We start from the raw sequence: 12,457 nt of genomic DNA on the forward strand, positions 1-12,457 counted from the left end.
AGCCCAAACTTGAACCCAGAACAGAGTGGTGGGGGGCAGTAGCCCAGGGGCCAAAGCTCAGCCTCTTTGGAGTAGTGGCTGCTCAGGCCCCACTTCCCAGCTCAACTCTGAGAATTTGCCAGCTTGAGGGCAACGGAGGTGGGGCAATTCCAATTCTGGAGTGGGTGAGGAGCCAGAGACTAGAGCAGCAGACCCCACCCTGGATGGGTTTCTCTGCTGCGCTCTTGCCCTGCCCTTCCAGCTCATGCCTGTGACTTGTGCCAGACCCAACCCCACCACACAGGTTGATGGTAGTTGCCAGAGCCCCAGTACAGCCAAACTGGACCCATCTGGCCCAGATTACCCACCCAGGCCAGTCCTGGTGGGAGGACGTGGTAAACTGGGTGATGGGTCCTGGCTGTGGGTGGCCTCTGCCCCACCCAGCCATTTGTAGCCACAGGACAAGTGCAGGACAGTGGGTCTGCTTAGGAAACTCCAGCCAATCGAGATGACCTTAGGTCACCTGGGGTCCCCAGCCCAGCTCTGCAGACCCGGAGAAGCCTCTGCCAGGTGGTAAACTTGGGCAAGTCAAGGTCACTTCCTAGGCCTCAATTATTTGCCTGTCTGCAACTGAGAGTCTTGGGGGAAATGACTGAGAAGGTCTCATCTCAGGAATGAACTTGCTGTGTGACAGCCTGGAGCAGACGGCCTGCATTTTACACCAGGTCCCAGGTGGTTCGCAACCCATGGAAAAGTCCAAGACCAGCCTCTGTATAGCTCTGCTTACCCTATCCACCCTGGTGAGCCCCAGCCAATCACACATTAGAACCTCCCACCTCCCCCCCGCCAGGGAACTAGTGGAGGAAGGCCTACCCCAAATTAAACCAGAATGGGGAGGAAGAGGAGGTATCAGTAAAAAGCTCCCCCTGGTGATTCTAAGAAGCAGCCAGGGCTGAGGACCACTGCGCTACACCCTCCCAGTAGATGGGAAACTCCTTTGGAGAAAGCCCCACGAAATCCCTCTCTCCTGAATCCCCTGAAGGTTCCTGACACAAAGCAGGGCACGGCACGGTAGGTGCTCTGCAAGTCCTTCATTTTTATAACCAAACATTTCCTGTAGTGCTTACTTTGAGCCAGCCATGGTTCTAAAAAAAAGTTCTAGTCCTTTACAAATAAAAGCTCACTGAACCCTCATGAGGTAGGTACTGGTATTCACAGGGGGTGGGCACTGAGGAACAGAGAGGTCAAGTAACTTGCCTGAGATCACAAAGCTAGAAGATGGAGGAGTCAGGATACAAACCCACGGGTGAGGGCTCAGAGCCCAGACTGACTCCATGCTGCCCTCTTTACTGAAAGGACAGAAATAAAGCAGCTTTGACCTTCCAAAGCAGAGCCCCTCTTTCAACTTCATAGCCATGTCTTTGTGTCCCCACTAGACCCAGGGCCCCTTGAGGATGAAGCCTTGGTCTCCCTTGTCCCTCATGTATCTCTAGGCTCAGCACAAAACTGAATTCTCCAAGCTGAGAAGCAGCGGCTTCGTTGCTTCCTGCCTCCTGTCTTCACGGAGCCCCAGAGAAGCTGTGGATGAGAAGCCTGTGGGGAGGGTGGGTTTGAGGAAGGACAAGTCATTCAATTCTCCCCTTGGCCACAGTGCTCAGCATTTGCTTGTTTGTTTCAAGAGGTAAATGATGGGGACTTTGACCTCTATCTTACGTGATACTTGCAGTGGAAAGCAGGGGTGTCAGTATCTGATTTATATATGGCAGTGATCATCCCGGCTGCCACGCAGGGAGGTGGAAGATGGGGAGGGCGCAAGCTGGCAGACCCATGGCGGAGTGGACAGATTCATGTAGGGGTCGTAGTGGATTGAGCGTGGCGGGTGAGAGAAAGAGGAGAGTCAAGGATGAGTTCTGGGTTGGGGCTTAAGAACCGGGAGGGGTCATGTACTGAAATGGGAAAAATTTGAGGAGAGCCTGGAGGTGGGAGTTGTGGGGTTGGGGGTGGTGAGAGCAGAAGAATCCAGAGTGCCATGTTAGACACTTTATGCTTGAGGTGCTCGTTGGACACCCACGTGAAGGTGTCAGGTTGGAACATCCAGGGGAGAAGTCTAAGTGGAGACGGAGACTTGGGCACCAGCAGCATCTAGAGAGGTGAAAGTCCTAGGACCAACTGGAGCCCCTGGGGCAGGGTCGGGACATGTCTGGGCAGAGACCCCTTAGCAACTGGTGCCTGTTGTGGACCCCTTCTCAGAATAATGCTTTTAAATGCAAAAAATAAAAGCCTAAGAACACACAATAACATGGTCATTGTAATGATACGTGGGTCCCTGGGCGGTGCAAATGGTGGATGTCCTTGGCTGCTAACCAAAAGGTTGAAAGTTCGAGCCCACCCACAGCTGCCTCAGAAGAAAAGCCTGCTGATCTACTTCCAAATAAGCAGCCATTGAAAACCCTACTGAGCACATCTCTACTCTGACACACATGGGGTCACCATGAATCTGAACCTACTCCATGGCAACTTCAAATCTGTGATGTGGTGGTAGCATTAAATCACAAAATCGAGCAGTGAGTTTGGTAATTTCCATAATTCCAAAGTAATGATGAGTAAAAACAGTATTTCCTGATGTTGTAACAGCTGTGCTGTGATATGAAAGCATCTGTGCTTTCCACTGGGTAATGAAGTCACAGGATCTGCTAATACCGCTATGGCTTGTGACCTACATTCATAGTTGGAAAAAAAAAAAAAAAGAAGAAGAAGGAAACGTGAAATTTTAATTACAGGTTAGTGAACAAAAGATGAAATTTTTTTCTACCTCAAGTTTCTGGACCCCCTCAAGTTCTCACCACAGACCCCATGGACCCCATTAAGGACCCGTGACCTAGGGAGAAAATGTACAGAGATGAGGGCCCAGGATTGGGCCACGAGAGCCCCCAAACATGTTAAGAGTTGGTAAAGGAGGAATCACAGAAGGGGTGGCAGGGGTAGGAGGAAAACCAGGAGGGGGTAGTGTTTGGAAAGTGCTCCCAGAAGCCGGAGTGGTGTCAAGGAGAGCCATGATACGGCAGGTTAAAAAGCAGAGGAGACTCCCTGGGGTTGGAGGGACGTGACTGGGGAGTGCGCAGGATTCAACGTTAGGGGTGATATTCTTTTCTGGAGAGTAGTAAATATACAGATTCTCATTATATTATTCTTTATGCTTTTTTTGCACGTGTGAATTATACCATAATGAAATTGTAATGTCTGAAAAAAAAAAGGTGAGGATGGAGATTTAAAAAAAAAAAAAACACCAAACCCGTTGCCGTCAAGTAGGTTCCAACTCATAGCGGCCCTATAAGACAGAGTAGAACTTCTTCATAGGGTTTCCAGGAGCCCTGGTGGAGTAGTGATTAAGTGTTATGGCTGCTAACCAAAAGGTCAGCAGTCTCCACCAGCTGCTCCTTGGAAACCCTATGGGACAGTTCTACTCTCTCCTATAGAGTCGCAACGAGTCAGAATTGACTTGGCAACAACAGGTTTGGTATTGGTATACGGTTTCCAAGGCTGTAAATCTTTACAGAAGCAGACTGCCACATCCTCCTCCTGAAGAGTGGCTGGTAGACTTGAACCCCTGACCTTTGGAGTAGCAGCAGAGCACTTAATCACTGCACTAGCAGGGCTCCTTGAGGGTGGAGACAGAGAGGACACAACTTGTTCGAGAAGTTCTGTGGTTGCACGGAGCAGAGAAATTGGGGAAGCAGCTGGAGGGGTTGCAGGGTCAAGGATTTTTTGTCAATTTAAGATGGGAGCTGTTAGAGCATGTTTGTGTATTGCAGGGGACAGTGATTAAGGGGGACTGACGATGAGGGGAGGAAGGGGCCAAAGTGACAAAATCTGTGAGAGATTCTGACATGCTTGTCTCCCTGGTCCTCAGCTTCCTCTGTGAGCTCTACGCCTGGCTCTCATACTTGAGCTGCTTCAGAATCACCTAAAGGACTTGTTAAACCAGGTTGCCGGGTGCCACCCAGAGTGTCCGATCCAGAAGATCTGGGTGGCGGGGGACCTGGAAATTTGCATTTCTTACAAGTTCCCAGGTGACACTATCCTAGGACCACACTTCCCAGAGCTGCTGCTCTAAACACCACCAGTCCCCCTTCTCACATGCGCCCCCTCCTGGATTTGACCTTTCCCTGCAGTAGAATAAGGCTCCTTCAAAAGCAATCCAGGGCTGGGAGCTGACAGTTGAGTGGAGGAGGGGAGAAGAGATAAAGAAGGAAGTGGCCAGAGCCTGGCCCGCCATCCCTTACCACCCTGAGCCTGCTCCCCGCCCCCCCCAGGACACCACCTCTCGTTGAGGGGCACAAGTGGTCTTCCCAGGGCCCCTGGGAGCTGCCCTGTCTGGCCTCCTGGCCTCCTTGGAGACTGAACGAAGGTGGAGGGAAGGAGCCCAGGGTGGGGCAGGGGTGGTGGCAAAGGGCCAGCACCTGTGCTGAGTGGAGGGGGGTGGAGGGGCCACCCTCTGCCCTGAGAACACACTGTTCAGCTTCGCAATTTGATCCTGGTTTCTCTCCTGACCAACTTCTGCTCTTGGGAAAGACTGCAGCTCAGTCAAAGAAATGAACATTACCATGTCAGATCCCAGAACATCCGAGCTGGGAGAGCCCTTGGTGGCTGATGCACCCAACCCCATTGGGCAAATGGAGAAACTAGGGACCAGAAAATAGAAAGTGTAGCTTGGCAGATGAACTTGCAAACTCTTGTACAAGGGAAAGAGGTATGTTCCCACCCCCTGCTGGCTGGCTCAGCCCTAGGAAGCTGGGAAGAGGGCATGAAATTGGGGACTGTGCTCTATCCCTTGCTCCTTCCCATTTTCCATCAATTTGCTGAACAAATATTTATTGAGCACTTGCTATACACCAAGCATGGTACTAGACACAGAGGTAAAGTGGTAAGCATGACCAAATCTCTGGCTTCATGAAATTGACATTCTAGAGGGTAAGTCAGACAATAGACAGAGAAATATACAGTATAAAGTCAGGGCGTGATAAGCCATATGAAGAGACCTGGAACGATATAAGAGACCAAGCCATATGGATATCTAGAGCAAGAGTATTCCAGGCAGAGGAAACAGCATGTGCAAAGGCCCTGAGGTGGGTGTGTGCTTGATGTGTTGAAAGAATGTCGTAAAGGCTAGTGTGTCTGGACCAGAGTGAGCAAGGGAGATGGGGAGGAAATCAGCGTGGTAGTGAGGCCTGATCATGGAGGAACCTGCAGCCATGGTGAGGACTTTGGCTTTTCCTCTGAGTGAGATGGGAACCCTGGGAAGGATTTGAACAAAGGAAGGATATAATTTGACTTAGGCTTGCAGGAACCCTCTGGCTGCCAAGTGGAAGATGGACTGGGGGTAGGGGGAAGGCCAAGGAGGAGGCTACTGGGATAGCTCAGGTGAGAGGTAATGGCAGCCTGGCCTGGCTTGTTCTGAGGTAGGAAGACCTCTCCTGGTGGCTCTATGCCCTTCCATGGAGACACATGGAAGGGACAGGAGCCTTGCCCAGCCCCTGCCCCGTGACCCCAGCCCATGGTCTGTCTCCCCACAGCTAGAGAAGTACATCCGGATGAACTTGAGGTCGGAGCTGGCACAGGCCCAGCAGCACATGGTCCAGAATCAGACGGCCACCATGCTTGAGCTGGGCACCAGCCTCTTGAACCAGACCACCGCCCAGACCCGAAAGCTGACCGATGTGGAGGCCCAGGTACTGAGAGGGAGCGGTGGGCAGGCGGGTGGGTGCTGAAGAAGACCAGGCCAGCTCACAGCCCAAGCCTCAGCCCAGGCATCTCGCCCTGACAGTGCCCTTGGAGAGGTCAGGGCCTGGGCTCCCTTCCTGATGACTCTATCACAAGCCATCTCCCCCAGGCCATGAGCCCCAGGGGATGGGCACTGGGTGTGGCTTTTCTGCCTCTGTGACTCCAGTGCCCAGCATAGTGCCTGCATAAAGTAGGTACTCAGTGAATTCCCATTCTATTAATTTAACACACACTCCAGACCTCCCTCCAAACCCTAACCCAACCTATAACCCATTGCTGTCGAGTCAATTCTGACTCATAGCCACCCTGTATGACGGAGTAGAACTGCCCCCATAGAGTTTCCAAGGAGCGCCTGGTAGATTCGAACTGCTGACTTTTTGGTTAGCAGCTGTAGCTCTTAACCACTATGCCACCAGGGTTTCTGATCTCTCTCCGGACAAAGCCAATTTCTGCTATTGGCCCCTCCACCCCTCCACATGGCCTGACAGGACACAGGAGAGTCCCAGGCACTGGGCCTTCCTCAACCATTTCCAAAACATTTACTAAGCATCTACTCAGGGGACTGGTTCTGCGCTGGGCAGTGCGGTGAGGGGGTGCGGCAGCCCACTCCCCCACCCTCAGGGGGCTCACAGCACTGGGGAAGATGGAGAATTAACAAGTCATCAGACTTCAGTGAAGGCCCTGGTGGTGCAACAGTTAAGCTCTCAGCTGCTATAGGACATGTTTGGTGGTTCAAACTCAACCAGCAGCTCCGCACAAGAAAGACCTGGAGATCTGCTCTTACAAAGGTTACAGCCTAGAAGACCCCACAGGGCAGTTCTACTCTGTCACATGGGGTTCCTATGAGTCAAAACTGACTCGACAGCACCTAACAGAACCAGAGTTCAGTGGGCCCAGGGCTCTGAGATAGGAGGCGGGGGAAAGAGAGAGGGAAGGAGGGACACGGGAGTAAACGGGAGGGCTGGGAAGTGAATGGATGAACAAACTCATGACAAGTGGGGATGTGTTTGTTGAACCCTTGCTATGTGCCAGCTACTGTTCAAGATGCCTGGTTCTAGCTTGTAGCAATAAACAAAACAGGAGCTTACTTTCTAATGGAGCACAAAGAACATGAACAAGATAAAGCATGAATTTTTTTTTTTTATGTCAGATGGTCCTAGTGCAAAGAGAGATGGGGAGAGTGTGTTGGGAGCGGCGTGAGGGTGAGTGGGGTTTCCAGTGTTAGACAGCATGCCCAGGAAGGCATCACCAAGAAAAGCCAGGCGTCCTGGCAGCAGACTGTTCCAGGCAGGGGGAAGAGCAAAGTGCAAAAGCCCAGAGGTAGGACCTTGCTGGTAGGCTCTAGGGACACGGAGGAGGCCAGCGTGGCTGGAGCAAGTATGGGAGAGAGTGGGGGCGATGAGTCAGGTCGCCGGGCCTTGCAGGCTGTGGTGAGGACTGGAGCTTTGCTGTTGCCGGGGATGGGAGCCTCAGGAGGACTCTGAGCAGAGGAGGGACATTTTAAAAGGCTGCCCCCAGGCTGCCGAGTAGGGAATAGACTATAGGGGCCAGGGCAGGAGCAGGGAGCCCTGTGAAGAGGCTGGCACAGTCCACCAGGACCAGGGTGGGAGCCGTGGATGGGGAGGAAGTGGCCAGGTACCTATTGGGAAGGTGGAGCTGACCCAACTTGCTGAAGGATTGGATGGGAGGGGGCCCAAGCCACAGGAGAAATAGAGCAGCCATTTGTGGAGAGGGGAAGCCATGGTGGAAGAGAAAGTTTAGAGAGCAGGTCATAAGCTCAGTTAGGGCCTGCAAGTCAATGAATGAGTGAATAAACAAATGAATGCATGACCACAGGAACTAATGATCGGGTCGGGGAAAGAGGTCATTCAGTTTCTGGTATGACAGGGCCAGTGGGCAGGTGGGCTGCTGCTATGGGCCGACTGCTCCTGCAGGGCTTACATGGCTCCTGCCCCTTCTGCTTGCTGGGCCAGTTCTTGAACCAGACATCACGCATGGAGATCCAGCTGCTGGAGACCTCACTGTCCACCAACAAGATGGAGAAGCAGCTGCTGCTGCAGGGACATAAGCTCCACCAGCTGCAGGGCCGCAACAGGTGGGCACTGGCATGGAGCCAGGGTAGGGGCTGGGACTGGAATCAAGGGGCCAGGGCTGGGTCTAGACTTGGACTGGGTCTAGAGGCTGGGTTAGAACTGGGATAAGGGACCATTTGAAGGGCTAGAGCTGGGGACTAGGCCAGGGCTGGGGTAAGGACTGGGACCAAGGTTGGAGTCCCAGCTGAAGCTGGGAGTGAAGGCAGGCACTGGGGCTGGGGCCAGATCCACAAGACCTGGGTCTTCTGCATTGAGTGGGGACAGGGGACTGGTATTTTCCTAGGACTCAAACACTCTGCTCCTTTCTTTGTTTCTTTACTTCTTTCTTTCATTCTTTCTTACTTTATTTCGTAAATTGTAACAGCTTGATTGAGATCTCGTTCTCATGCCATATAATTCAGTCTGTAAATTTTAATTTGATGTACTTATTTGTAAATAGCCAAATCGGCTCCCACCTTGTTCCCACCCCAAAAGCAATGGCAGTGACCAGTTTCTTGTTTGCATGATCAGAGAGGGTGTCTGCATTTTATGAGCTAATATGCATGTGCGGAACACTTTTTAAATTACAAAGAAAAAAATAGTCGTGGGGTATAGATAAGGCATTAAGTCTGATTTCATCTCAGTTTTGAGCTCAGTGGAGAAAAAACTGCCAAGGTCAGAGTTCTGGAGGGGACAAATCCCACACACTGAAGGAGCCACCGGCCTGTCAACAGGGCAGACGCTATTCTTGCTCAAACGTGCTGGGTCAGGATAAGACCGTAAGGATTGCTGGCTCCCTCTGATCTGGGTGTAGTTAATGACAGTTTGTCCTTATTCTTAGTGCTCCACCCCAGGTTGGAGAAGGGCAAGGACTGGAGGACTGTCAATCACCCTGACTTGGCACTAGGTGCCTAGAAACGGGCAAAGCCGATGCCATCGATCAGCTCTTGGCACATGGAGACACTCCAAATTCTAGAACCCAATTGTGCCCAAATTCTCTGTCTTCCTGTGGCATAATTTGGGGTCCAGGGAAAATTCCTTCTGTCCTAGTTTCCTTTACTTACTTAATCTGGTGGATGGGCTGGCATAACCGGGCATGTACAGTAAAACCTGTGAAAACCAGAACCTGTGTAAGGTGGAAACCTATCAGAGAAGGAAAACTCAAAATATTTTCCACTAATAGCGATACAAAAGTGGTAAGATTGCACCTTGTCAAAGGCAGAAAACTTGCCAGACCCAGAAACACAAGGCAGTCTTGTCAAATTCCAGCTCTCACAGGTTTTACTCTAGTATAAACGTCTGCCTCCCACCCCTGTCCCTCACTCCAGGGACTCTCTTTCCTTCCCTCCTCACTCTGTGCCAAATATAGAAGTGCCTACATTGGGCACGGACTGCCAGGCTGTGTGACCCTGGGCAGGACATTTTACCTCTCTGAGCTTCAGCTCAGATCTGTACAACTGAGTCGCCCAGGGCCCAGGGGAAAGCACGAGGGTGTGAATGCCTGTCAGGACGCAAGACTTATGCCCACGCGAGCTCACCCTTATGCACCTCCGCCCCACAGCGCGCTGGAGACGCGGATGCAGGCCCTGGAGACTCAGCAAGAGGCCGAGCTAGCCAACCTCCGCGACCAGAAGGAGCAGCTGCGGCGTCTGCTGGGCCGCCAGAGCGGCGCCCTCGCCGGCCTAGAGCGCAGCCTGCGCGCCGCCAGCAGCAACTCCAGTCTCCTGCAGAGCCAGCAGCGCCAGCTCCTGGAGTCAGTGCAGCGCCTGGTGCACTTCGTCGCCCAGGGCCAGGGTGAGCAAGCCGGGTGCGCCTGGGTGTGGGGGTCGGGGTAATGGAGGGAGTCCCTGTTTACCCTTTCTGTTCAACCTGGCCCTGGAACCCAAGTAGAAAATGCTCTACCCCTCTCTGACCTCAGTCTTCCCGTCTGTTAAATAGAAATAACAACATTAATAATAATCACCATAGCAACAAGAGCCAATCTAGACTCCTGCCTGTACCCCATTCCATGGGTGACCTTAGGCATGCCCCTGCCCCTCTCTGGCCTCAGTTTTCCCATTTGTTTAAAGGAGGTGATGATAGTAACAAGGACACCACTTCAGACTGACACATTTGGGTTCCAGGATCCAGCCCCACTTGCTTGGGCTTGCCCTTACCCCTCCCTGGGACTCAGTTTCCTTCCCTGTAGAATGAAGAAATTGAACTTAATGTTCCCCAAGAGCTTCTCACCCCCTAACTCCCCCTGCCCCTAAGCCTAGAGAGAGCTGAGCCAAGCAGAGGTGCGGAAGCACCTGTGGCCCTGGATCCTGAGAAGGGAGAATGGTGCCTGGGCCAGGTCCCCAGCTCTCACTGATTCCTTCTAATGGGACCCACTTGGGATGGGGGTGGGCAAGGCATTCCCGGGCCCAACTTCAATTATTTAGTCAACAAACATTTATTGAGCACCCACTGTGCGCCAGCCTGGTGCTGGGTGCTGGGACACAGCAGTAAATAGGACAGTCATGGCTCCCATCTCTTGTAAATACTCAATCCTGTGTCTGTGGGCCTTGAAGGAAGGAGAAGGAAATGCATGTCTGTCGAGTGCCGACTATGAGCCATATACTCTGCTGGCAGGGCTCCTGAAGTTCGCAGACCATGGAAGCCTTAAAAGGCTGTGCTTAAGAGAAGAGAGGACTTTAACCTGAGGGTCAGTGCCATGAGGCGGCTTTGAACAGAGAAAGGAGATTATGCTTTAGGAAGTTCAGTTGGGTACCAGAGTGGAGAATGACTTGTGTGTGAGACACCGAGGAAGGGCTTTCTACTGCTGCTGAATCTCCACAGGGAAGGCTGGAAAACCTTTAAGGGGCAAAGGAATCAAGCCATAGTGATGGGATTCCAGGCACTGTGTCAGGCAGGGGTTTGGAGCAGAGGACTCCGTGTGGCTCCCCATGGCCCATGGCCCTGCTGGGAAAGGGTTTGAGGCCCAAGGAAGACAGGGGTGGACCGAAGGTGGATGCCTTTCAAACCACAAAATGTAGAGTGACCCAGACCTATTACCAGCTTGTGCAAAGCCCTGGCAGTGAGGCTGCCTAGATGAATCCCATGTGTGGGTTTCTGTAGCTCAGCCCAAGGCACCAGACCTGGGCCCGGTGCCCCTCCCCACGGGCTCGCCACTGGCCAGCTGAATGTCTGATCATCAGGCTGAGTGGGAGGCTGTGTCAGGCACCTTGCCTCTTGCCTTGGGCACCCTTTTCCCAAGTGCCCCATCCTTCTGCCCCACTGTCGCCAGAGAAGGACAATGGGGGTTCTGTTTCTCCCTTTGTCTAAATGGAGAAACTGAAGGAGAGGGCCGGGCCAGGAGTATACACTAGAGGGTGGACAGAGATGGGTGCAGGAACCAACACCCTTGAAGCTTAGCAAGAAGTGAGCGCCCCCTCTCTGCAGAGCTTTGTCCTGAGCAGGTGGGGGCTGGTGAGAGGCTGAGAAGAGCATCAAGGCTCCAGCCACTGGGGAATTTGGTTCAGACAAGGCTAGAAGGACAGGAGAACAGGCAGAGAAGACCTACCCCATGCACGGGTAAGCAGCAGCACTCATGAACATGGTCTGTGTGCCCAGCCTTATTTAGGCTCAGCAGTAGACCCCAGGGAAGGTATGTAGTAGAAAGGGCATTGGCTTTGCAGTCAGACAGACCAGAGTTCAAGTCTTCACTCCTTCACTTACTAGCACTGGGATGTGGCATAAGTCATTTAACTTCTCAGAGACTCAATTTTCCTTGTTTATAAAATGGGGATCAGATGCGTTCATGCATATGAAGGGGCTCAACACAGTGCCAAGGGCCAAAAGGGGGCAAAGCTGGTGCCAATGACCAGCCCAGAGGTTCAAAGAGAGCCCAGCCTGGAGTCCAGCTATGCTGCATATCGATACCAGTCCATCCTTACTATTGTGACCTCCAAAAATATTCCCTGGCCCCAGACTGCCCCTGACGGTATCTGGCACCTACAAAACACTACAGTATGTGGTAGACCTTTTATTTTTATTGTTATTGCTGTTATCAATATTACTGTTGACTAAGGGAGGAAAACAGGGGACAGAGCCTTGGGAAAGGTGGCTGGAATCTGAGGCCAACTCACAGCTCTGCCCTTGCCTTGCTGTGTAAACTTGGGCCCATCCATGCTGACCTCAGAGCCTGTACTTTCCCGTGGTTGTCTGGACTCTTATTCCTCATGGACTGTGTGGAACTAGGAGGGGCAGCAGTGGATCTGGGGCTTCATTTGTGATCTGAGAACAACAGGAGCCTTCCTATGGGAGTCCCAGTGCCAAGATCCAGGAGTCAGGCCAAAACAGGAAGTCCTGCCCCCAGATAGGCTCCTGGTTCCTCATTGGTGGTGATATCTATCCATCTGGCTCCTTAGCCCCACCCTTAGGTACCTACCTACCTAGAGATTGGATTCTAGTGGGATCTCAGCCCAAACTTCTAGTTGGATCCCACTAAAAAGGCCAGAGAGGGGATTTTCAATCCCTGCAGTTTGCCTGCAGTCACTTTTCCCAGGCCAGGTTCAGAGGCCCCAGGGCCTTCGTGGGTTTCAGTTGTGCTCTTCTGTTCTCATCTGGAAAAAAGCGCAGGCTGGAGGGGATCCAGCTGGAGG

At 52.4% G+C, this 12,457-nt stretch overlaps 1 protein-coding gene across 1 annotated transcript in view; it reads left to right on the forward strand.

Moving 5' to 3' along the window:
- Window positions 1-12,457, forward strand: part of ANGPT4 (angiopoietin 4) — a 54,968-nt gene that overhangs the window by 25,991 nt on the left and 16,520 nt on the right. The window contains exons 2-4 of the mRNA XM_003411474.3: window positions 5,553-5,708; window positions 7,734-7,855; window positions 9,394-9,626. Coding sequence (XP_003411522.2) covers window positions 5,553-5,708; window positions 7,734-7,855; window positions 9,394-9,626 — 511 coding nt within the window. The remainder of the gene's footprint in view (window positions 1-5,552; window positions 5,709-7,733; window positions 7,856-9,393; window positions 9,627-12,457) is intronic.

Source organism: Loxodonta africana, chromosome 24 (assembly GCF_030014295.1).
Source record: "Loxodonta africana isolate mLoxAfr1 chromosome 24, mLoxAfr1.hap2, whole genome shotgun sequence".
In the NCBI taxonomy this organism is placed as follows: Eukaryota; Metazoa; Chordata; class Mammalia; order Proboscidea; family Elephantidae; genus Loxodonta; species Loxodonta africana.